The sequence below is a fragment of the Notolabrus celidotus genome, chromosome 22 (genome assembly GCF_009762535.1).
Source record: "Notolabrus celidotus isolate fNotCel1 chromosome 22, fNotCel1.pri, whole genome shotgun sequence".
NCBI classification, from domain to species: domain Eukaryota; kingdom Metazoa; phylum Chordata; class Actinopteri; order Labriformes; family Labridae; genus Notolabrus; species Notolabrus celidotus.
The window spans coordinates 10276847-10303438 of NC_048293.1; the positions used below are offsets into that span (position 1 = coordinate 10276847).

Below are 26592 nucleotides of genomic sequence, written 5' to 3' on the forward strand. Positions count from 1 at the left end.
TCCCTTGCTTCTAGTCTATGTGCTTGGCTATGCCATTCACACTGTTCCTTGGAAATATAAGTGTCATCATTCCCCTCGATTAACTCTGCAAGAGTGGGGATGGGTGGGGGCCGATTTCCCAAAATTGCTTTGTCATAAAAGGTAACCCTCTTGCCTTTCTATATGAAGTCACAGTGTACTGTAAATTTTGCTATATAAGGTGTGATACAGTGATTTGTTAAATCTATTGGCATATGTTGCCAATACTGCACAAGTGATTACGAATCATTTTAACTTTCTGTATTCCTCATTTTCTTGCAAGAATAAAATAATATCATTGGTAACACATTAGTGCAAACTGATAACATTTTATGGTAAATAGATGAAATATTTCTAACGTTCAATCGGCTGTATGGCAATTGCTATACAAAAGAAAGAGTGTTGGAGTTTGTCTTTACTTCAGAGAATTGTGTAAAGTGCACAGAGAAAGAGACAAGAGGAAGAAGCTATGACTTGAGAGGATGGACTGACAAGCTGAAGTGAAAGTAAACATTTCAGACATGTTTTACTGCTTATCAAACAACCCCGCTGTACAAATGCTACCAACATTACTGCATGCAGAATCCATAGGCCTGTAACTATTACCGGCCCCAGACCTAGGGGGAATCTGGACCGGCAGCAAAGGTTACACTGGCTAGGAAAACAATGTGCAGTCTCAATAAAATCTGTGAAATGATAAGAGCAGGGGCGGATCTACAGGGGTGGCATAGGGTAGCGTGTGCCATCCTAAAACACAGCCTTGCCACCCCTGTTGTCACCCCAGTTGGAAGGATTTAATTCAAAGAAAAGTTATGCCTCATTGGACACTTACGTGAATTACCGACTGCAGTGAATTAGTGATGGGAAGTTTGGCTCTTTTCAGAGATCCGTCTCTTTTAACTCGGCTCCCAAAGAAGAGCCGACTCTTTCGACTCCCAAATGGCTCATAATTTAGGATCTTTTTGTAGCCATATATTTCACCTTAACTTTGCAAAAACTAATGGTTTGTCTGTTGAAAACCCTTTTACATACACTGTTTTTATGAGAAGCATTATAATTGCCTAATTTTGTGCATTTATTCTGTTGCAAAACCAGTATTTTAATCAAACTCAAAAAGACATCCAGAAAACAGAACAATCATTGTAAAAAAAATATCAAGCTTTGACCAAGTGTACATTTTTAAATTAATTCAGCACATAGATGTCTGCCATGTTGCCACCACTCAAAAATGTACTGCCCCCCTCTTGCCACCCCATAAATACTTTTCTAGATCCGCCCCTGGATAAGAGGACCACAGTTAGCCTCTGACTGATGCAGTAAATAATATCAAACTTGACCAAAGTAAAATAAATAACACAACTTCACAATAATAAGACATACATCTCATACAAACAGGAATTACCTCACATACAAAAAAATGTAGCAAATGAACTAACACTGGACACACATTTACTTCACTCTTCTATTCCTACAGTCACCTAAACCCTAAACCCTAAATCCTACACATATAGCTAACATAACTGCAACAAGACAGTACACTTATCAACATGTCTAAATTCATTCGCTCTGCTATGCAAAATGGCGGGAAATCGTTGCGTCAGTAATTAACTATGAATGTGGAAACATAAGTATGACACAAAACTCATCATTTACTAACTAACCATTACTTTAAACAATGTTCAGAAGATAAATTCTTATTTCATAACATTAACCTTCATTAATTACACTTGAGACAAATGCTATCTTCACTTAAGCTCATAGAAACGAAACTTGGTCTGACACTACACATTGCGAAAAAGCTACAGAATAAGACTGATCAAACCTTGTTAAAAACATAACAGCCTACGTTAACTGCGTGTACGATTAGTTTGCCAACAAGTTAAAGGGAAAAAAGAAAGGTTTACAATACCTGTGAAATGATAAGCGGACCACAGTTGATTTATTGTCTGTACTACACATGTGTAAGCCATAGACTGTATAAAATATGGACGTAGCATCCCTCACGTCACCCATCTGTTTCTGAAGAGCCGTTTGAGGCCAATCATCGGCTGCAGTCAAATTGCTGCTGTGGAGCGATTGTGACATCAAGAGGCGGAGTTTGAGCCTCCTAGCCAACAGCTACAGTTTCCGCAGTCAGCTATGCCTCTCATTGGAAGATTCGGAATCTCAATATCTTTGAAATTGCCGCGTTAGAAAAAAAATCAGCCCCCTCACAGTGTGTGCTGATCGAGAAATTATCTATCCAGACTACACTTGTCTTTTGTACCAGGCTGTAAACATGTTTATTTCTGCTGTAAAGATCGTCTTTTTTCCATTCGTGTGTATGTGACTTCCGGTACTTCCGGAGCCAGCCTCAAGCGGATTCTCGATGAACTGCAGTTTTTAACACTTCCGCATTAGACTCATATTTTTAGACCGGAGGTTGCTGCTTGGCGTAAGCCTGTAACTACGGGCTCTCTGGCCAGGTCACGGTGGAGTCATAGCACCATCTACTGGTATAAAACTGCAATATCATGTGAAAGATGTCAACAGAAGTCAGAATAGTTTGTTTCTCATTGCAAACAAATAGGGGGTGTATGTTAAAATGAACAACTAAACATGCAGGATTTGAATTAAAAAAAAAAAAAAAATTTTCAACCTACTACACAACATGCAGTATGCAGTCAAGATTCATGAATCATAAATTATAGGTCAGACTTGCACAGTGTGCATGTGGCTCATCCACATTCAGTTCCTTTAGTTCTTAATTATATTATCCCTGCTTTTTGAATCCTACTTTCCCTGTAATTACAACATGTGGTAATGAATTAATTTCCTCTGTGGATAACAACATAGTCATATTCACTCATTCTTACAATATACTATTAGTAGGTGAAAGCTAAATTATAATGATTACACAAATGAATGTCAATACAACATACATACACAGTCAATATCACACGTTGTTCCTTACGTTCAGGTAGTCCAGGTTTGATGGGAGTCGAAGGGAAAACAAAGGGTCTTATAAGGTACTGAGGCTGGCAGACTCTTCTTTTAACTGTTGGAAGAAGGAAAAATAAACACGAAGGCCCAAAATTACTACTAGTGGGCTGCATCAGTTCAACAATACCAATAACATGCACTATCAGCAGTTATATTAGCTGTGGTTAGTGATGTACCCCCTTACAGTAGCTAACACGCCTGAGACTGAATGTATAAAAATGCTAAACGAAGTCTGATCACAAAGATAGAACAGCTTGAGAATATGCATGCAAGTAACAGCTCTGGGTTTAAAGTTACAGACATAAATGCACAAATGTAAACAATTACAGCTTGCACTGAGTTTCCGACAATCAGCTTACAATGGCGGCTTTGAAATTCTGCTGGGAACGGTGTGACGTGGGCAGGCAGGGGACGGGGTCTCTGCAGACACTGTCACTAGCACACACGTATAGAGGCCCATAAGTGATGATTGAGCAGCAGTATTCCTGTGAAAGTCTATATTATATCTGCAGACTATACCTTTAAGTCAAGCCACTGACATCACAACGCTCCAACAAGTAAAACTTACTTTGTATTGTTTCTTTATTTGGTGGAAACCTGCAGGCTTCTGCCACATTCCTCTCTTTGATTTTTCAACTGATGATCATACAACTCCAAAAATGATGACTGAGTTTTATTGTGGTTGGTGCATCTCAATTCTGAGTGCTGTGATTAATCTTTGTTTAATCTCTTTACCATGCTCTAGTACAATGGATGCCTGGTGGCCAAATGGAGCCTTAATTATTTCTCTTTATGATATGATTCTGTGATCTTTTGACTGGTGCAGGCTTTCATAGAAGTATGCCTATTAGTGATAACCCAGAAAAAACTTCTGGACCTTTATGTGCAAGCTTGCTTTTGTTTTAAGTTTAAAAGTGCTCACCTGGAAAACAGTATTTTGAAACTAATCTTTTTTTTTCCTGCTCTAACCAAGGTACCTGTAAAATAACTTTGATTCTCTTTTAAATTCAGACATAAAGGTAACAGGAGATGGATGTGCAAAGTATAGCTTTAAATCTGAATGGGTGGAAACACTCATTCAGGGGGTAACACAAACCATAAGACACTCTTTACTAAAGGTCAAAATTGCAAGAGCAAGCATATAGATGTTGACTGTGACTGTCTGAAATAAAAGAGCATGTCTATTAAAGCTCAAATGGATAAAAATCAAGAAGTTATCTGAAGAATTCACCTCTTTTAATAACTAGCAGAAGTAAAAGTAAACGTGAGAATGGTATAAATGCTCAAACAAGTTGCTTAATGATGACCTTTAGGAAGTTTGTAAGTATGCCCCACAGCTATTGAGCATGCCATCATGAAAAAGGCCCACTGTTTTCAGAGAACACAGAAAACTGTTCTGAAAATCCATCAAAAAGTTAAGGATTTCTTTAAAAAACTGTCAATTTAGTAGTTAAACATTTTATCTAGCAATTAGTTTATAGTTGTTTAAAGTTGTACGTAAGTTCTGGAGACACAACAATAATCTGTCCCCTGTCTAGATATCCCAATCTCATCAACATCATCATATACAGTAAAGGTAGTAAGAATTTCAAAAATCATCAGCTATGCAAACAGCAGGAGTGGATTAGGAAATCACAACATTTATAAGAAATCTTGTTAAAATATTCCAGCAATCCTTTACTTTTGACTTGAGGCACTGTATAAAGACCCTAGTTAAAGTAACCAATTATCTACTTTTAACTGCTGACAGACGCAAGAGTTCTGTTCTTATGCTTCTAGATCTCTCCGCTGCTCTAACATAGTCAATCTTTCCATCCTATTACACCGTCTTGAAACCTGGATTGGCCTTAAAGGAGCAGCCGTACAACTCCCCCATTCATACCTGTCCACTAGAACCTTCTCAGTCTTCTCCGTTAATTCCATTTCATCTAAGTTTAATTTCCAATGTGTCTCAGCTCTCTTCTATTTCCCATCTACATGCTATCCCTCAGCCAGATCATTCAGAAACATGGTGTCTCTTTTCATTGATACGCAGATGGCACACAGTTGTACATTCGCCTCAATCCCAATAATCCGTACAGCTTAGATAATTTACTCAATTGCCTCACTGACATTAGAAGCTGGATGTTCAACAACTTTTTGAAGCTTCACCCTGGCAAATCTGAAATCAACATTTTTGGTCATTCTCACTCTTCCACTCTTCTCCATAACAAACTCGGGTCCCCTGAACAATAACATCATGATGAAAGCTAAAGATTTGGGAGCGACATTTGACTCAGATCTCTGCTTCGACACTCATGTCAACAATACATCCATCTCAAGCAAATCTCCATTATAACATACTTCCTTTACCCCTCTGATCTGTCCAAAATCATTCATGCTTTTATTTTTTCTCTTTTAGATCATTGCAATGCACTTTTGAGTGGTATCAGTCAGATTTCCCTCCACAGACTCCAGCTGGTTCAATATGCTGCCACACGTATTTTAACAGGCACAACCAAATACCAACACATCACTTCTGTGCTCGCCAGCTTACAATGGTTGCCAGTTTTTTATCATGTTGATTTTCAGATTTTATAGATAAATTTTAAATGTTTAAATGGACCTGCTCCAAACTATTTTAAGATATATTTGAACCCCCTATGTGCCTGGCTGGCTTCTCAGATCAGTGGATGCAGCTCTGGTGGATGTACCAAGATCCCGCCTTATCACAAAAGGTGACCAGGCTTTTTCAGTCAGAGCTCCAAGACTGTGGAACTCTCTGCCATTAACAATAAGACAGTCCTATACCTTAACTGCGTTTAAATCCTTGATCAAAACCTTTTTAATATAAGAATGCCTTTCTTAACCCCTAAATCACGGCTATTCTTCTGCCCTCTGATGTCGTGTTTTTCCTGTCTGTCCTGTTTTATTTGCTTTGTATTTTTCTGCATTTTTTGTTGTGCAGCACTTTGTGAAAAGTGCTATATAAATAAAGTTTATTATTATTATTATAAAAAGAGAAATATTAGATAACATATTCATCACACTTTTAACTTTTTAAGATGTGATTAAACAGTTGTAACCAAAAACTAAATGTATTATTTACTACTTAAAGAGCTAAAAGTTACTATGTTTCTCATAACTATATTGGTCCTACAGTAGAAGCTATTTAGGAGTAGTCATAAAGCCCTGAACCTGACAAGACTGGCATCCTCTGCAAAAGACCATCTTTGTATCACTCTGAACACTAAAACAGCACAACCTCCTCCTTGTCTGACCCCTTCTCTTTCCAAAAGATGTTTTATAGTCCTGTCATTACCACAAGAGAAAGGGATGGATATCAGAAGTTCCTGACGTTATTTTGGTTAGTAAAAAGTATTCAACTTATTCAAAATTCCTTGTCTGGTCTGGAAACTGTTTTAATTTTTCAGGAAATGCAGACCGTAATTTTATGCATATGATCTTGAGTAACTCTTCCCTCAAACAGCAACCTGTCGATTATCTTATAAGAGACCTGTATAAGCACAATGGGGCTGACTTATTTGCCATCAAATAACTAAGCATCATTGCCCTCAAGCTGTCAGTCATAATATTGCGTAACTTTATGGACAACATTTGATGAATGTTTTTAATTTTGCTGATCTTTGAGTTAATTGTCTCCCCAAACAAATTACATGAATTTTTAAAAACTCAAACCAATAAGGCCAATAAGGCGTTGTATCCAAACTTCAGGCCCTAACCTGAAGTTTGGATACAACGCCTTATTGGACAATACAATACTGTCGTGTATCTAAAACTAAGGAGAAAAAAGTAAACATGGACTGTGATGAAAACCCAGGACCAGATTGATCTAGATCTACAATTTGACGGTGTTATTATTTATTTAATGTGACAGGAGTGCATTTCTTGTGTTAATCATTATATATGTGAAATGTGTCGACATTGTTGATTATGCAATTGTTTTAACATTTTGTCCTTTGGCTCCCTCAGACGAAGTGACAATGGAGGAGGTGGGCCAGTCCACACAGCTGAGGGCAGGGGAACTCATCATCATTGTGGTGGTACTTATCATGTGGGCAGGTGAGAATAAAGATGTGTTGTGCCAGGATGACAGCTATTCACACATTGTCTATCATGATTTTATGTAACATAAAAGAAAACCATGCAGTTGTCTACAAAAGTAAATCCATGCATATTTGTGTCTCCAGGATAACTCTTGCTTACTGACATGAATCCATTGTTCCTCCCCTGCTAGGTGTGATTGCTCTCTTCTGTCGCCAGTATGACATTATTAAAGACAATGAGCCCAACAACAACAAGGACAAAGCCAAAAACTCCTCTGAGTGCAGCACTCCTGAACATCCAACTGGGGGGCTGTTGCGCAGTAAGGTATAACCCACCCCATTCCATTCCCCAGGTGCCTCCCTCCCAGCAGCGCCGGGCAGGTGAATGACCTTTTCCACTGACACTACAAATACTGCTTAATCATAGTCAGTGCTAAGTCACCTAAAAATAACCTTCAGGCTACAGGAAAACTCTGCTTTAATATACAGTACATGACTTCTTGACTTTTCAACAGCAAAACACATACCTTCAAATTATTTTTGAATCAAGCATAGGGTCCCATACCTTAACAATTTTCTATCTTTTAAACAAAGCAGAAAACAGAAATCTAAGGCATTCATTGTTCCATTTTTTTCTCTTGTTATGTACATCCATTAAACATGCAAATACAGAGATATCCTCACACTCATAAATGACGTCCTTTGAATAATTCCTGTGAGTCCTACAGCCTCCTCATACATGCCATCTTCCTCTACCACAGATTCCCAAGAACAACAATAACAACAGCAGGATTCCATCTGTGAACATCATTGAGGTGTGACTTCAGGACATCTTCTCTTTATCCAAAAGACTGTGTTCTCACAAATAAGTCAGCCCCTTTCAAATCCTTCTGTCATCAGGATAAGACTGGGACTGTGGGCTCCTTGGAAAAGCTTGCGCTCCTTTGGCCTGGTACAGAGTAGGACTCCAGACTTTCAGACACAGCATGGCCGGTGCTGGTCTGAGAGCAGTGGTATGTGTCTGCAAGTGCTCAACAACTACTGTAGCACTGGGCAGCAGATGTGAACAAAAAGTGAAGGTGAACCAATCTTGAAGCCAAAACCAATGGACAGAACTGGAGACCATTTTATTCTCTCTCTTCCTCTGCCACTTCTTCCTTCTTGTCATCTTCCAGCTGGTTATCAACAACTACAAACAAGACATTTTGCAATCATCCCTTCTTGTACATTGTACTTTAATGTCATCTTCTACACTGTTTTTTTCACAACATTCCATTTTTCTATGCGTCTTGAAGGTGAACAGAAAAGTTGCATGCATCACTTGTTATACTTATCTGACTCTGAACAAGGTGCGTCCGAACAGCTTTCTTATTCTGGTCTGTTTGTTTGTTTGTTTGTTTGTTTGTTTTTTTATTCATTTTTTTCATTTGAACCCTTGGACGATGGATACTCTGGAGTCCGGAGGGAGGTTTTATTCATTTATATAATTCAATTTATTTCATAATGGCATTTTGGTAAACCTATTTCCCTGCCTCAGGGAATCCAGACTCCACCTGGCTAATTTGGGAGCCAGTCCTCAGAGGTGCTGCAATGAGCCAGAGCACCTGTAGAGGGATCACTCAGCTGCATCACCTATCTCTTCTCCAAAAGTGGAGCTAATACACTCATTTTGGAAGGTATCTCTAATGTAAACACACAGATATATAAAGTCTTTAGCAAGCCAGGCTTGGTATCACCATGCACACATTTGCTTTCGTCCTTTTTCATAGTTTTATTATTGATTTCTGAAATGTAACATTCCAACATTCAGGATGAGATCTAAAGTATTTCCTTGTGTCTTTCTCTTTAGAGGCCATGAATGAAAGGACTTTAGGGATGAAAGAATTGCCATAATGGTGTGCATTCATCTATTTACTGAGTTTTAAGGGGCTGGACAATATAGATAGCTATGGAAAAGCCACTGAAGAGATACTGATAATATCCCTTATATCAGCAATAACAGCCTTCAAGGAGCACGAAAGGAAGGACTCAAACTCTGTGTAACCTCTGTCAAAAACGTAACCTCCCAGCATGCAATTGTCTGACAAACGATCAAACTGCATATCAGCTTTGAGGGAGTTCTGAGCCTCATTTGCAGAAAGTCTGTTGCCTGAACTTTCATATATGTCTTTCAGAGCTGTCTTCAAAATGTTTTTAATGGAGAGCAAAGGATTATAAAAATGTGCCCAACCTTCAACCCTGGCAAACCCTTAAGACATCCTGAATAGAAGGGCTTCTATAAAGACTCATTCCTAAATCTAAGTAAACATTTGTTTTGAAATTCTTTGTTGAAGAGGTTATAAGAATTGATTAAGTAGGCTATCAGCGGTCGCCATATGGTACTGTGTATTGCATATTGTAAAGTGACTTACTTTAAAAGAGTAGATGGTGTATCTGGGGCCTGCTTCAGACTCATTAGTGCTGCCTTAAGAATAATCATTATGATTTAATGAAGATGGCAAGCCCTGTATCTGACATTTGTGTCATATTTATTAGCTTTCAAATAAAATATGTGCAAAGTTGAAGAACCTTTCACAGACTGATGACATGTAGACCAAGCTATGGTGGATCTAAATGGGTCGTACTGATGTGTAAATACATTTTATATTTTCGTTCTTGTTGGATTGTGTCACTTTGGTACCTTTTGTGACCTATGACAAAACTACTATGGGCAATGTTTAAACCCTTCCTGTACAAGGGTCACTGCTACTGGTGAAATTTTGGTATTTTTTTGTGTTTGATACACTTAGTCCTGTCATTAATGAGCTTGTTCATAGCACTGGTCTACTGTTATGTATTTCTATTACCTTATGTCATTGTGCTATTTATGTGCCAAATGAAAGGACTGTAATGAGAAAAAGTGTTTGAGTTTCACATATATTACTCAAGCGTGATGGTTTTAAAGGTAATTCAGCCTCTCAAAGTCTTTTTTAAGAGAATGATGAAGCTATCAGCTATTCTTGTACTAAATGGATGCCATTGTAGTTTGGGAATATACTGGCTAGTCATTTATTGGAAACATATGGTGACAAAAAGAAGCAACAAAGGTATAAGAGAAACTAATCTTACAGTTGAGAGAACAGGATTGAATGTTAATTTATACATTGGCAGGCCTCCCCCTTATAAAATAAAAGATCAAGATTGCAGTCCTCTGATAAGCACTATATTTTAAAGTTAGAAGTTGGTCTCAAGTAAAGTCATAGATGGGAGAAAAGAGAACAAAATATTGGGGGCCCCTATGGCCTCTGATCAGGATAGAAGGTAGGTTGTTGCCAAGACAACTGTGATGAGGCTGTTCTGCAGGATTACCCAGTTATTTTCACTACTCCAGAAAGTTTTGCGGTTGAAGGTTGAATCATTTTTTCCCCGATAATGCAACACATGCTCTTCATTTTGATTTATACAGTAAAAGATAATGATGACCATGACCCTAGATGATTTTTCTGAACTATGGCCATGTCTAAGTTCGCAAACAGTAAGTTTTCTCAAGGTGCGTTCCCCACAGCTATTAGCCATTACCTAGTTTTGAATGATTTATTTTCCTCCTCTCTAGTTGCTTAATAAGCCAAAAGCATGAGGTCTATTTTTAAATCTGAGGTTCAACTGAGTAGAGTGCATTCTAAACGTATTATATAATCAACTCCAAATGAAGGTAGTCCTCAGTCTTGTCTCTGTAAATATTATATTCCTTATTACTAATTTAAATGCAGGGCTTAATGCATCCACATAGGCAGAAGAATAGTTTGACATTTGAAGAAACAGGCTCAATTTAGATATAGCAGATATCATTCTCAATCAATCAATCAATCTTTATTTGTATAGTGTCAAATTGCAACAAAATGTTATCTCAAGATGCTTTTACAAACACAGCCGGTATAGAGTCGGACTCTCTGTTAAATTATAAAAAAAAAGAGTACGGTCAAGAAAGGGTAAGATCCAGTCCCCTCTTACTAGCAGGACATGATCTTATCTCATCTTAATCCACCATGAGCATTGCACCTTGCAGTATTTAGCTAGTTACAGCAGCAAGGAAGAACTTAATTTAACAGGCAGAAAACTCGAGCAGAACCAGGCTCATGTTAGACAGCCATGAATGTACGATAAATATGAAGCCACAGACATCAGCTTCAAACAAAATAAGCATTAAGACTGGAGTCCGAGCCAGGCCAGCTGCTTACCACTGTTCCTCTTTATGCTAACCAGCAAATGGATCCAGCCATATAATTAGGCTACAGATGAGAGGAAAATTGATCAAGTTGTCCATCCAGCTCTTCAAACAAAATCAAATTAAAAAAATGTCAAACTATTCTTTGTCTGGCCTGCACATGAGCAGAATGCTTGGGAGGGCGCTGTTCCACAGACATGATAATGCAGCCGCCTCAGTTGGTGGTAAAATATCATAAAATAAGTTTACATAAAGGTGGATCTTACAGCCTAAAAGATACACACAGCATTCTCACATGTTGGAAGAATAATGGAACATGTCTGGATATCTAGTTCCTCCGTTTTATCCCTTATAGTGGAGTAAAGCAAAAATTGCCTTGTCAGTTACACATTAAAGTAATTATTACTACTGTTTAGGGAAGCTGATCATCGGAATGCATATTGTTCATAACTCTGAGAACATCCAGCCAGAAATGAAGGGTTTTCGGTTAAAGAGACGCCTGTCAGACAAAAAAACCTTTGTCCTTAACATGTAACTATTGGTGATGACTGTATGAACTCTACATTCCACTGAGCCCTGTGATGGCAAACCACTCTTTTCATAACACACTATGGATATATTTCAGTGTCAGTGTCAATGTCAGAGAAGGCGTTTTCTCACAGTACTGTTATGCGGGACAAAATGAAATGAAAATGTTGTTTGTTGGCAGGAGAGAACTTTATTGTGATGAGAAAACTGGGCAGTTAAGAGAAAAATGATTTCCAAAACTTGCAGTGTAATTTCAATAATAAACATTTGTGGAAATTGAATCAAACTATTGATATAACAGAGAAGTTGGCCTTTCATTATGGGTTCTTGAAATATGGAATAGAAATGAGCTAAACAAGTAAGCATGGTTTAGAAACTCAACTGCTTTAATAGTGCTATCATGTTTATATTCCTTGTATGGAGTGTACTGCAGTCATTGCTTTATGAGGGCTAGCATGGTTTATCTATTATGCACAAGGTTACACAACTTCAATAATGAAGGATATGGTGTATGCTTACTTGTGTATGCTAAAATAAAATAAAAATATTACATATTTTCCACAACAAACTGTGTTTGATCTTATTGGGGATATATCAAGTAATGACATTTGAAATGTATGAGATTGTCTAAACCTTTCAGAAAAGGCAACTGAACAAAATCCAGGACAACAGGCTCTCTCTACAGTGAATAATACATGTGCCTCAAACTTTAACAGGATTCAACTGTAAAAATGGAGAGAGAAAAAACGAGTTCCTGAAAATAAACCTAGCAACTAGGCTTCAGGCTACAACACTTAGAGTCAATTCAGCAATATGGGCATTGAGTCCCACAACTGGCTATCTTTTTTTTTACTTAACAGCAATACAAGAGCAATCATTGGCCCAGGAAAATTATGGTCTTCGAAGTATTTTGTGTTGGATGGTTAAACAAACAAAAGACATCCTCTCTGATCCTGATTTACACTGCAGAAGGGCTAAGCATTGTTTGAAGGTGAAAAGATGTGCCATGGTTCTCTGCCAGACATGTGCCCGACAGTCTGCTCAGCATGTGACATAAGGCCTTCACAAACACCCACATAACTTCCTTCTGGATGGCTGGCCAGGTTTACCCACTGTGTGTACAGACAAGATTACTTAAACAGTTTGCATTATTCAATAGATGGGACCCATGTTATTGAGTTTCTCCACCGTTTCCCTGTACTTGGACTCCTTAGGGCCACTCCCGTTAGACTCTGCCTGTTCACAGCACTCAGATGCTACTTTGTATACTTGGAATAAAGCTGACAAAGATGCAGCAGGTAAGTGCAGGTGAGCAATATAGAAATTAAAAAATTGCAGACAGCAGAAGTTCAGGATAACTTCAATCAGAATAAAAACAAACAGTTCCAAATACAGTAAAAGAAAGGCAAGATGCCTATACACTTGAGTGCAATGTTTACAAAACGTCAAAACACTTAAAACATGCAATAATTTAAACATGCAGGCACATGAATAAATTGAGTTAGGAACACAAGAGGACAAACTAAAAACAAACAACCACTTAAGTGCAAACATTAAAATAAGAACAATTTGTAACCAGAACAATATTAAATCTTGTTTAAACAAGTTTCAATAAGAGTGCAGCTTCATCAGTACTATCCGTTCAAGGAGACGGTCCAAAAGTCTTCATTTAGGGAAAATGACTCCTTTCAAAGATTTTCGGGATCTTGCTGAAACGCTTGTGTGTTGTAGAATTCTTTGCCTGCCATTTGATAAGGGGCATGTTTGGCGTTATCTTCCCGAAGCGCTTTTTGTAGTTTCTGAAAGTAAGCAAAAGTTTATGACCACACATAAAGATTGTTTGCATTCAAAATCTCCTCTCAACCATAACAGAGCTTCAACTATATTTCTTCCTAAAAGAAGTTCCCTCAGCTGAATTTGCAGTCAGACTGATAGAGTACAAAGTGTGATACCATTGTCAAAATAAAGTTACTTCTTAACCTGTATATTTCTAAAATATAAACCAATACATAGAGAAAACGAAAGCCATAAGACAACCTTTTTTTTATGTTGACTGTCAAAACCTTGAAAAAACTGCATCTATGAACATTAGGGATGTAACGGTAAACAAAAATTTTGGTTCAGTACAAAAATTTGAAGCTTCGGTTCAGTTCATTTTCGGTAGGATGAGGGGAGGAAGATAAAAAAATTTCCCTTATTAGGAACATAAACAACTTTTACACATGGTCGTAAGTGCAGCATCGACAGTCTAGGCTTGCAGGCCTGGTAAGATTTTTTTGGAGAGCCTCCTCCAAGCACCAAATGCGGGCAGATTTTCCGTTTGGTGAGTAAATGTCAGAAGTCTATTTGCCACGTAAAAGTTAAAAATTTGTATCAAAATTGTCACATTATTAAACTATGTTTAATTTTTTACAGAGTTTTTTTCTGTCCTGCTGCTTCGCTGTATGTTGGTGCCCCTTGAGATCGGGTTGACACACATAAGCATATGCACACAAACGCACACACAGGAACGTCAGGGCCACTGTTTACAAGGGGTGTCCCGATACAACTTTTCACATCCGATACGATACCGATATTGCAGCCTTGAGTATTGGCCGATACCGATATCGATACGATATCAGCATGAATCATATATACTTTTATTACTTATTCTGTAGGATGGAATGTTAGAAAAGGCTTGATCAAGTGATATTACTCCAACAGGCAACAATAAATAAAACACTTTTGTGTAATATCTGAAGTTATATGATTTAGCCTCTCACTGCTAAAAAGTAAAAAGATAAAATCTTGATGTGACCACAATCTTTTCCACCCGCGGTGTCTCACAGAGATACCGTAGGTCTTTTCTTCCTGCAGTGGTCAGACTATATAATATTTATATATATATATATATATATATATATATATATATATATATATATATATATATATATATATATATATATATAGTTTTCTATGAACCCACAAGAAGCTTGATATGTTTTTTTCCGCAAGATGTTGCGATCTACTCAGCACTCAGCACACTCTTATGCCTCGGACAACCAAGGCATAGGTTAGTTGACCAAGGTATCTTTTTCTTGATAGACACTTTTCAAAAATGTAAGAAGTATTATGTTTTATGCATAAAAGACGAATTAGTCACAGTAATAGATTAGGGAAAGAAGACTGGGGAAATGCATATAACAAACAAACCGCACACTTCAGTCTAATCCTGAGGCTTTTTAGACACAGACATTAGTGTCAGAAATACTTACCTCTGTGTGAGATCTGAGGGATGCTGCCACTGTCTTCCATAAGTATCAGGAATCTGATCAGCCAAATGAGTCATCAGGTTCTGTAACTCTGTCACTACATCTTAAAGAAAAATAAATATGAATATTTATTAAATTTATATAGATTTGAAAACAAAAGGAAAAATCAATTCTTACATAGATGATCTATCGTCAATGAAATAAAAAAAAACCTTGATACAAGGAAACAAATATGAAAACAGATTGTAAAAAATAAATGTATACTTATGCTGTCAATCTACATTATTGAGACTAAGTGACATCATCAAGCCCTTGGTTCACATTAGTGGCGCATCTGCGCAGGGCAGTGTGATGAAAATTCTGCGCTCTTCTTGGTGTCTTTAACTGGCGTTTTCTGGAAGAGCTTAGGGTCATACCTGGATCTGCGAGTGGTCTCTCATGCATATGTCTTGTGACTGAATGGACATATAACCGTTTTTCATGCTCCTGGTCTGTCTCTGTTTTGAAGATCACTGATCTAAAAAAGAAGTGTATTTGCAGTCTTGACCATTTATTCAGCAAAACATAATATCCTCAGTGATCTAAGAATACAGTATAAAAAAAAGCAATATAAACTTGGGCCAACACATACTGGTTATCAAAATGTCAGACAGGTGAAATTATGAGAGCATCATGAAGGATAGGCCTTATTGCCCTTAAAACCACTGAGCCCTGGCAGAAACTTCCTGATTGTGTTTATAATGGTCGTACTGCTCCCCCCAGAGGTGACAGAGATCATTACTGTACCTTGGACTCCTAGCACTACTGAGAAATCCTGCAGACTGAAAACCTCTGTCCCTATTTTGGCTCAGCTTAGAAGAGTAAGCATTCGGCTCAGGACGGGATGGTGGTTTGTTGGTGGAGGTGGGCTGACTTGGAGCAACCACAACCGATTTTAACTTGAAAAATGAAAAAGGTCAGTGTTATAATAATAATAATAATAATAATAATAATAATAATAATAATAATAATAATAATAATAATAATAATAATTTACCCACATTATACGTTTCTGTGCACACTATTTTTACAACAAGGGGAAAAAGCTTACCTTCAATAGGGGCAACGTGGATTCATAACTTGTGTCCAATGTGGTTTCTTCTATGCCAAGTGTGGCCTGACACTCGCGGATCGGTTCCATCACATCTTCCTTCAGCTTCCCTGACACTTGCTGACCCACATCATCCAACTTCACTGAGATTTTCTGACATACAGAGGACTCAAATATGGGTTGACCTATATCCCACACCTCTTCAACATCACCTTCGAAAAGCTCTTCAGGAAAGTTTGACTCCAGCTGTCGCCCACTAACAATGGGACACAACTCAGTGTTTGTGAAAGAAACATCCTTTACAGACAGCACAGCTTGTTTTGGACAATCTGGCTTAGTTGAGCTTTCAGGCTGGCTCTCATCCTCCCGCGCCTTTACTTCACCCGTACTGACCCGGGGGCTAGAGGTTAGAAGGGGGAGCGGAGAATATCCTGACAGAGAGAGGTTCTTCCCCAATTCAAGGTCTTTTATGTAAGACACAGAGAAATAACCCTTATCCTCTTCTCCATCTTTACTATTCAGATACATCTTTTTGTTCTGCTCTTCTTCATCCACATGCCAATCTCCTCTTTCCAGCTTTTGTCTGTGTGCTACAGAGGGATTTAGTGGATTGTTTTTCAATGCTTTTCCACTGGAAGGGATTGAGGGATTGAGGCACAAGATGTCATCAACATCACAGTCAAAGTCAGGTGAAGTATCTGAGAGGACTTCCTCACACTTCAAAAAATGTGGCACAGTCCCCTTAATATTCCCTGGGTCTATTGATAAGCCACATTCTACATTCTGTGACTGTTGCTGAGAGCTCACGTTTTCTTTGATTCCCCTACTAACAGTTTGCATTCTATCTAAAAATGAAGGCTTCGAGGTAGCAGAAGAGGACAAAGAATCCTGTTTCGTAGAGGGGCTGCAAAAGTCCATGACACATCCAAGGTCTGGCGACAAAGCATTTGGACAAAAGATCTTCTTAGCACGAGTCTCATCGCCATCACAAGGAGCGGAGTCATCAATCGTTCTTTTTTTCTGACAGTTGTTCAGTACTTCAATTTTAAAATTAACAAATGGATGTGAAAGCTTTCCTGTTTGATGCACACCAGCCTTTTGCTCACATGCGACCATCATTGAATACACGGAAAGAGGTTTCAAGTGTTCATTTGTTATTGGCTTGAGCCTATCGAACACTGTGTTCCTCTGCTTGTCATTCTCATCCATGCGCATCTGCAAAACAAATATATATCACAAAGTCAGTAAACTACCTTTAGTATTTCATTATGCAAGTAAGCAGCAGAAGAGCAATTATTTCAGAAGAATCAAATGTAACTTCCAATAATATATCTTTCTAAAGAGGGGTGAGTGCTAAAGCTCCAAAGCTTTTCTATCAATATTCGAAATTTTAAAAAATAATAAGAGTCAAACTATTCTTTGCAAACATGATGGCATTAAACAACCACTTTTAAAGCAGAGAATCACGCCAGTTTAATGTAAATCTTCTACATACTGAGTATTTGTCCCTAAATTCATGTTTCTCCAGTTGAGGCTGACTTTCAAACTTAATCATAGAGAAAAGGTTGATGGCATTCACTCTCTGGATCTCATTTATCAAACGTGCGTACAACCGAAAACTGAGTGTACAATCATTTCCACGTGGTCAATCTGGACGTTGGCGAAGAAATCCAACGCCAGCACTGGGTTGCACCAACTGTGTGTAAGTTCAAACATAGCCTAGTTTGAACGGAATTTCTAATTCAGGATGGAGTTTACACTCTACTAACATTTTGTGCATTGTACCTGCTGAGATAGTTCCAACGTAGGCATAAGTTACATCTTAAATTCGACACCTGGCGCTGAGTAGCTGTAAAGTCCTCCGTAAGAGACTGGTTATCACGGCGCACTGTTTTCAAAGATGGGACCATTTGAAGGATGAGGACAAGCAGATAGTTTAAGCAGCTGTGATGTGTCGACAACATGCTCTCCGTGTTAGATTACATGAATGATAAATGGATGATGACTCTGATCTTAACTGGCACTTCTGTTTCCCACAAGCAGATATAATCACCGTACATTTGCACAATATAAAAGTACCGTTAATTAATGTACAGCATTTTGTAGTTCATGATTTCACCACTGTAAAATACATTTTAGGCGTCATATCTAATTTAACTTTCTAAATATGAATTTGTGAACCTCTATGTGTCCGTCTGAAAACTCACTGCACTGATGTGATCTCATTTTACTGCACAGAAAGCTTTACTCTGCTGCACTGCGCTCCAAACTGACATGAAAACGTGCGTACACGAGTAAGGACCTGTGGCCAGTTGCACCAGATCTGCATAAGTTGTGTCCTAAGTTAGGGTGCAAAGTCCACCCGAAAGCATACGTAAAAATGAGTTAGGTTGTAACTTAAGTTGTGTCATTCTTTGGTCGCGACGTCGCTTCACGGGACGCTCCGGAAGAGAGGACGTCTCATTTCTCTACAACTCTCCTCTTTCCTCTCTCCTCTGGTTTCATTTCATCGCATCTCTGTTGGGCGGGACTAAGACACGCGGTTCACATTTCAGTGAGACAGGCTTACTGATGGACAATTTCCACTTAAATTGAACACATCAGCTCAATTTTTTAAGATTATGCCCTGACTCACCTTGTTGGGTATTTGACAGGTCCACAAACTCTCTTAGTAGTGAAGAGCCCAAGACAGAGCGCAGGTTCTGTAAAAGAGAACACAGTCTTACTTAAGCCCAGTCCTTCTCTGAGCTATTGACAACAGAGAAAGTTATTTTTCCTTGTTTCTCTAAAAAATGGACAGTTCATGTGACCATTATATCTATAAAGACTATTTTCTTTACTGTTATTTATTTTTTTGTACCATGGCTTGGCTGTAATCCAGTACAGGTCCCTTAGAGGGGCTGTTGCCCATCTGAAAACATTTTTCTAACCACCAGTTAATAACAAAAGAAGAGGAAGCCATTAATGCCAGGGGCTGGTGTAACTGGTGTTCTGTGAGAAACGAGAAAAAGAAAAAAAGGCGTACAAACTTTCTGGGTAGAAGTAGCCCAACATAACCCCACAACAACTATGCCCGGAGAGTGAGGCACCAATTAATTAATCATGACATAGTTCCCATTCCCGTTCCCATTAAAGTCTGAATAGATTTTGCTTAATGTGCTCTCAAAAGCAAAAATGTTCACTTTGGGTTCAAATGTTACAGCTTACTTTGGCTTTCTTATCATGCTGCAGTTCACTTTAGGTTTTTTTATTGCAGATTTACTGGGCAAAAAAACACTTCAGGTCCTATTTTCACACAGAAGCTTTTCTTTCCTGCGGAAATAATCAAGTTCTGCATCATTAATTTTATTTCACAAAGCATCCTTTTCCTTTATCTGAAGAGCCGTGCTCTACTGTTGGTCATCAGAGGGCCTGGGCATCTCTGCAGTACAACAGCTATATGGCTTTGACAACTATTTTAACTTGTTAAGGGTACAGTGCGTAGAAATGTGAATATATCTAAGGTCAGATACTAGATTGAAACGCTCCCTTGCTCACTCGTCTGTAACGTTGGTGAAGTATTTTTTTACAAGAAGCTGCTGTGATGCATGATAAGTATGATCCTTAATTAGTCAAGAACGTATATCACCAACAACCACTCTCTTCCTCTTCATCTTTCAAGTGGTGCATTTCACACACTCACTAAATACAAAAAGCGTGTATGTAACTACTTTGTCCGTTCTGAGCTATGATAAAAACATGACAGTGCAAGATGGCAGCCTCCATGTGAGAGAACCCGCTCCTATGTAGATGTAAATGTCTCATTGTATATGCTAACAAAACATTTTGAATATTAGAGTGATTTTACGCTAATGATGAGTAATGATCCAAAAGTAGAGTTTATATCTATTTGTCATTTATGTTGAATAGACCTTATAGAAAAGGCCTTTTATCAGCCTGAGCTGGCAGCAGTTTGTGACTCTACAAAAGATCAGACACTAACTTTGTGGGTGGATGCATATTTCGGTAGACAAATCAGTATTGCAAAAATATGCTTCCACCTACAAAGTTAGTGTCTGTTCTTTTGTAGATACACCCTCTAGTGCCAGATCATATTTTGGACTGTGTGGATTCATTATTTATAAAAATATGAGTTGTTTTTGCCTCTATAGCTGAATAACAGGTGGATGCATATTTAGGCAGACAAATCAGTATTGCCGAAATATGCATCCACCCACAAAGTTAGTATCTGATCTTTTGTAGAGTCACAAACTGCTGCCAGCTCATAATTTGGACTGTGTGGAGTCATTATTTACAAAAATATGACTTGTTATTGTCTCTGTAAATGAATAGTAGGTGGATGCATATTTCGGCAGACAGAAAATAGCTGTTGCCGAAGAATGCATCCACCCACAAAGTTATTATTCTGACTCTTTAGAGCCCTAAACTATTGTCAGTCCATTTTGTGGACTGACCATATGCAAAAATTACAAATAAGTGACTTTTAATAGTCTATGAAGCTGAATAACAGGTGGATGCATATTTTGGCAGACATAGCTGATGTAAAAGAGGTTATCATTACACGTCTGCCAAATTTCTACACTACAACCGTTTAATGAAACCCTGTTATTTTAGTTGCTTGTTGACCTGTCGGTGTTGATATATGCTAAATGATAAAGTGGGCTCGATTAACACAGAACACTAGTAAAACAGTTAGATTCAATCGATCATCATGGTTTTGGGTTTTCTGCATTGAAATGAAGTCACACTTCAGTCAAACGTTTAAGCTGATAAAACACCTTTTCTACAAGGTCTATTCAACATAAATGACACAACAAGATATAAACTCTACTTTTGGATCATTATTCAACACTGTTTAGCCCCACAAATAAGAAATGTATCGGTTTTAAACAGACTGTAAATAAAAATGGCTGTGGATTAAACGAAACCCGGAAGTAAACCCACGTTTTAAACTCTAATAACTAACGAAAAATAAACTTTTCAGGAAAAAGAGGCCTTGGACACAAAACAGTCAAATACTAACTACATATCACCACAGCATAGGGATGTGAGAAACATTCGTACGATGTGTATTTATTTTTTAAAGTTTGACTGATTATTAATTTTTTGTATTATTATTATTATTATACTCTTTTTATTATCGACGAACATATCTGTTCAATGCGTATTCAGATTCAATTCCATGTTTGTTCGTGTTTTTTTTTTGCTCTTGTTTTGCATTGTTGTTGCTTTTTTTTTTGTATGCCGCTATTTGCTTATTTATCTTAAAATTCTATTTTTATCTCTGTACTTTATTTAATTTATGTTCGTATTGTCATTGTATTTGTTATTATCATTTGTTATGCAGTCAATTTTTTATGTTTCTATTTGATGCACTGGCTAGCGGTTTTAGGTGGAGGGTATTGTGCACAGGTTTGTGTATTGTAATTGTCTTTGTTTAAACTGAATAAAAAGTTGTATAAAAAGAAAACAAAAGTTTGACTGCTCCCCCATTCAAATGAACGGGGAGACGGATTTTTTCCACCTATACTGCAGCCAGCCACCAGGGGGCAGACCATAGGGGCAGACACACTGCTGAAAGCTTCACCACCAGGGGAGGATCCGGCTCCCTTGGTTTTGGGTTTTAAACTGTACATTGCCGTGTACCGCTCTACTATGAGTGGTGCGCGTTCCCGCGAGGTGCATGCAATTCTCGGCGGGCAGGTGCACTTGCAGTTTAAAATTTAGCACTTAGCAAATTTTAAAAAAACACACACACACTTTCCTTTTTATTGGAATCCCTTTCACGAATGCTACATGTGCTGCTAAACCCCTGGCCGACATAAATTAAGATTCAACTTTATTTATTTTTAAAAAGGGATCATGAAAAACTATTTCAGCACAACGCTTTACGTGAATGACTGTATTGGTGCTGGGTGTTTATTACGAGTAATGTTGTTGACATTGATTTACCTTGAGGTTTTCCCCAGAATGTTTTGGTTCAACCTCCTCAGTTTTCGGCACAAACATAATAGTCATAGGAGTTAACTTGACATTACAACTCTTAACATATTATAGGTAACTCAATTGAGTCGGTGTGTTCAATGTCCTTAACCTAGCATGTGTTCTTAGCTAACAGTAGCTAAAGCTAAAGCATTTAGCTAGGTTTGTTGGTAGAAAACATAAAGTGGCACTCTGTGACATAGTGCATTAGTTGCACCGATAATGTTCACAGTTTCCAACATTCAGTTAAGACAACTTTGTATAGTTGTCAGGGTTCTGAGCGGCAGAGACACGGTGGTAACTATCGCTAGCAAACAGCAACACATCGTCCTACATTTAGCTTGTGAGAATGCATTGGTAAACTGTGTGGACGTTGATATTTTTTGAAAAAAATCTGAACTATACGTGAATTGTTAGGTATAGGCAACTCAAATTAACTCAGTACCTCTGCTCCACTCAAGTGTAACAGTACTTCAACTCACCCTTTGTAAAAGGCAGCCAATTGAGGAAGTGACTGCCGCTCAGTACGCTCAGTACACAGGCTTCGTACCATCGGCTAAACGAGCGGGGAGCAAGTGGTAGATTTACCAACGTTCAGGCGGAAGTTGAACGTGATGAGGTCATTGCCACGGTTTACTACAATGATGACTTTTTCCGATATTTCAGCGACTGACTTTATCCGAGACTGACCCGTTATCGCAAACTGAGAATATCAGCCATCGCCTCCCCCTAAAAACAACTTTTAAACTGATAAGACCAAGAAGCTGCGAAGCTCATCACTGAAAGCTGTCTAACGTTATAATTGCGTCATGACGTTTTTCAATTACAGGCAGTTTTGCCACATCAGAAATGTCAACGTCAGCCTGCAGTTGACGAGTCTCACGTTTGACTCCGCCTATGTTGAGCGGGGCGGGGCTAAACGTCAGCAATATGAAGCCACTCAACCATAGACTGTAAAAAATACACTGAACCTACCAAATATATATTTTGAATTCTACCAAAATCAGCCTTCACGCTTCTTTGGTTAGCATTTTCATCTTGCAGTTCATTTCATTACAATTATCAGTTGTCATCTATAAACAGCAATTGAAGTTATTTCCTCCTCATAATAATCATAGTCGTAGCTACAATGAGTCACTTACAATGTCATCCATAATCATCCAAGTTTATGGTAAAATTAAAGAAAAACAGTATTATAAACAAGTTTTCAATGGAAACATCCAATTACTCATCCATAAGAATGTTACTACAGATTGATAAAGATTTAAAAAAAAAAAAACAAGCTGTAGATATCCCAGTTTCCCCTTTATTTATATAACATGATGTCTTTTAAACCTAGAACCAATATAACCACATTGTCAGAGGTGTGAATGTTGCTTCATGCAATGCTTCATGTGTAAAGTGCATAAAATATTGGAATAATGTAAAGATACATTATCTTATAAACCATCTGTTGAATACATGCATTTTCAATACAATTCTATTATAGCCTAATATAAAACAAAATATTGGGTTATTATTTGTTGCCTGATCCAGATAATATTCATGTTGAATTAACAATTTGACTGGTTAACTTAACCTTCTTTTACTTTTTGAAATTGGTAACTTGTGCAGCAAACATGATTTACTTAGTAAAAAGGGGTCAGCGAATGTAACTTTGGAGGTCACTTTTTAATTTATTTTTAGAGGTGTGACATCAATTAGGACAATGTAGATTGCTGTTGGTAGAAGTGAAGTTTTTTGAAGGCACTTGGTGTTGATCAGAGTGGCAGGGAAAGGATCTTCATCCTTATTGTTGGCATTGTATTGGAGTCTAGCTCTTTGGGAACATACTTTGTACCCTGTAACATTTCTATTATACTTTTGTATAAATGATCAAACTCTTAGTTTTGTAATGTAATCATATTATTGCCGTCCTTTTTAAAATCATTATTTTTAATTATCTGGTATATTTTTTGTGATATTCCGTTTGTATAACTTTTATCAATTTTAGCTTAATCTATTTTTATCATTTTTGGTTTTAAAAAAAGATTTACTTTGCTTTATTTTGGGTTGATGCTCTTTTGCAGAGTAAGTTGATTTTAAGACTCCTTAAGATCTTAGAAAAAGATAAAAACAAATTTAGGAAATTATTCTGTGACCAAACTGTTGGCTGAAGCCCCACACAACATGAAAGCAATTTCACTAAGTAAATACAATGTTGCACCTTTGTGAACTTTTACTTTTTATAGATATATTTTTTGCTCATTTTTACTTTATTAGGTAGGACAGATGAAGACAGACAGGAAATTGAATAGAAAGGGGGAAGACATGCAATAAAGGGTCAAGGCAGCGACCAGTGCAACAAGGACTGCAGCTGCTGTACATTTGGCGTTAGCTTTAACAACTAAGCCATACCGGTGCCCCACATGACTCTAAATTAGTCCAGATATTTGGAGTTTTCTCTTGATGGATTAATGCTTCATAAAGTCAGAATTACACTCTTAAAAAGCCCCACACGTTCTCTTTTTGGCTAAGTTGTGACAGGCTTTGCTGGCAGAGTTTTAGTTTATGTCATTTAGTTCAATCAAAAACATGTTAAAATGTTTTGAACATTACTAATTCATGGCTCTAAGATGCATCTGTTTTCTCCTTAATATGCAGTTCAGTGATATGGGATCAAAAATGTTCAATGAAAACTTGTGCACCTCATTCTAAGCTTTAGTAAGCAACAGAGGATAATGTGTAAAAGTGTGTGTAATTGTGGCCCTCTAGAAACCAATGAATCATACGAAAAGAAGATCCAGTGTCTTCTATAGATATTGTTGTACTTAACTGGTAAATGAGGATTTAGGAGAATTGCCCAGTGCATTGATCAAATCAAAGCAAATTATGTACCTCTGGTAAAAACATAGTAGGGTCTTTTAAGGGTAGGTAGGCCTAGGTAATTGGTTCCAAACCTTGGGTCCATGCCCTCAGGGGGAGAGAGATGCCAGGGAGACAAATGTGCATTTCTTTGTATAAACATCTCAAACACATTTAAACTTTTATTGACATTTATGTAAATCGATGAATTAAATTATTTGTATATATAAACAGATGCCAAAAATAACACTGGGAACCATCCATGGAAAATCTTGTTAACTAGCAAAGTTAATCTTACAATGTTGATGAACTTAAAGTGGGACAGTGCTCAAAGAACACATTCATCCCCTTGGACTTTGAGGGCACTGTTTGGACTACTGAATATTATGTCTCATGCTTACTGAAATAACTTCCCTTGAATGAAATGTGTGCTTTTAAACTGGATGAATGCTGAGTGCAAAAATAGATTTTGCATTACAAAAAAAAAAATAAGATTGTCATTTTGTTGTCATTCATTTTCACACAAACACTGTGTCCAACACTTACACATATTTTTAAAGCTTTTGTAGCCAAATGAAGGCTAAATCCTTGGAAAAAGTAACTTTATTTTTTCACCCAATACTGGAACTGGTGCATTGATGACCTTCACCAGCGAGTTTTCCCTCTAAACCAGTAATGTCTGCAAATCAAATATGAACCTTAATGACACAGCTGTCCCAAAGATTACTCAAACAGTTCTCAAATCTCAATTAGCATAATTATACCACACACACACACACGCACGCACACACGCACACTTACAAATAGGTAAACTGACAAAACAAAGGAAATAATACATTGACTATAACAAACATTAAATGACTGCATTTTCAGGGATAGGTTGGTTTGTATTGCTTTGGCCTGTTATGTGAGCACCCTACTTGTCTTGTCTGTCTGTGGTCATGTAGATGCAGAAGCATCATAACCCACTAGTCCCCCCAAGTGAGAGGACTTGGCAGCACAGAGAAGGTGGGACACAAATATCCGCCTCCTCAGTTCAGCTCGTCTTTTTTCTTGGCATGGGCTCTGCATTAGAACCCAAAAGTGTCTTTTTGTGCAGCGAAGTCTGCTTCATCTTGGTCCCATTTGCCTGGGGACAGGCACTCTTCAGTGTTGAAATCCTGAGGGTTCACCCCAATGTCCAGGACCTGGGGGTTAGTGCGAGACTCAGCGAGTCTGAGGGAACAGAAGATCATTTTTATTAGCAAGTGTTGTTGGTTTTATGGCAATTGTTATGAAATCTGGGTGGTCATGAAAAATTACTCTTAATGTTAATGATGATTCATCCCAATCAAACGTTTTTGAACAATGGTGGGTAGAGTGTTGACAAAATGTTTGGATGAAGACATGAGTTATGAAAATAGTGGAATTCTGATTTGTAATGAAAAGAATCATGATTGATAATTTGATTGATTGAAAAAAGCAAAGCCACTGGATAAAATGACTCCCTCTCTAAACTCATAGTGGAAACCCTTTATGAGAGCCCTAGACATTAAATGCCATTCCAACTCGCATTAGATGCACCTACATGTGTACACACACCCTTCTCAGTCACCTGTGACATCTTTCATACAGTGGGTATATGAGTCAAAGACATTTAAAACATCT

General features: G+C 37.8%; 3 protein-coding genes across 7 annotated transcripts in view; 1 reads left to right on the top strand and 2 right to left on the bottom strand.

Moving 5' to 3' along the window:
- fndc5a (fibronectin type III domain containing 5a) overlaps positions 1 to 8416 on the top strand; it is a 28543-nt gene extending 20127 nt beyond the window's left edge. Inside the window, exons 4-6 of the mRNA XM_034675080.1 lie at positions 6973 to 7062; positions 7238 to 7371; positions 7808 to 8416. Coding sequence (XP_034530971.1) covers positions 6973 to 7062; positions 7238 to 7371; positions 7808 to 7867 — 284 coding nt within the window. The 3' untranslated portion in view covers positions 7868 to 8416. The remainder of the gene's footprint in view (positions 1 to 6972; positions 7063 to 7237; positions 7372 to 7807) is intronic.
- Positions 8417 to 12141: 3725 nt separating this feature from the next.
- LOC117806252 (S100P-binding protein-like) lies at positions 12142 to 22921 on the bottom strand. 2 transcript variants are annotated; one of them, XM_034675074.1, is made up of 8 exons: positions 22584 to 22921; positions 18755 to 18821; positions 17905 to 18007; positions 16120 to 17334; positions 15816 to 15967; positions 15446 to 15546; positions 15033 to 15132; positions 12144 to 13577 (listed from the first exon to the last, which is right to left on the bottom strand). In XM_034675074.1, exons 3-8 carry the CDS (start codon positions 17929 to 17931, stop codon positions 13448 to 13450), a joined length of 1725 nt encoding a protein of 574 aa, XP_034530965.1. In that variant the 5' UTR covers positions 17932 to 18007; positions 18755 to 18821; positions 22584 to 22921; the 3' UTR covers positions 12144 to 13447. The 2 variants fall into 2 exon arrangements, with proteins under 2 accessions (XP_034530967.1, XP_034530965.1); XM_034675076.1 differs by lacking the exon at positions 17905 to 18007 and having other exon boundaries at positions 12142 to 13577; positions 22584 to 22907.
- Positions 22922 to 23387: 466 nt separating this feature from the next.
- The window catches only part of ldlrap1b (low density lipoprotein receptor adaptor protein 1b), a 39471-nt gene continuing 36266 nt past the window's right edge, over positions 23388 to 26592 (bottom strand). For 2 of the 4 annotated variants that reach the window (XM_034675479.1, XM_034675481.1), the window contains one exon: positions 23388 to 26160. In XM_034675479.1, the coding sequence (XP_034531370.1) occupies positions 26016 to 26160 (145 nt within the window). In that variant the 3' untranslated portion in view covers positions 23388 to 26015. The remainder of the gene's footprint in view (positions 26161 to 26592) is intronic. The other 2 variants (XM_034675482.1, XM_034675480.1) reach the window with 1 other exon arrangement.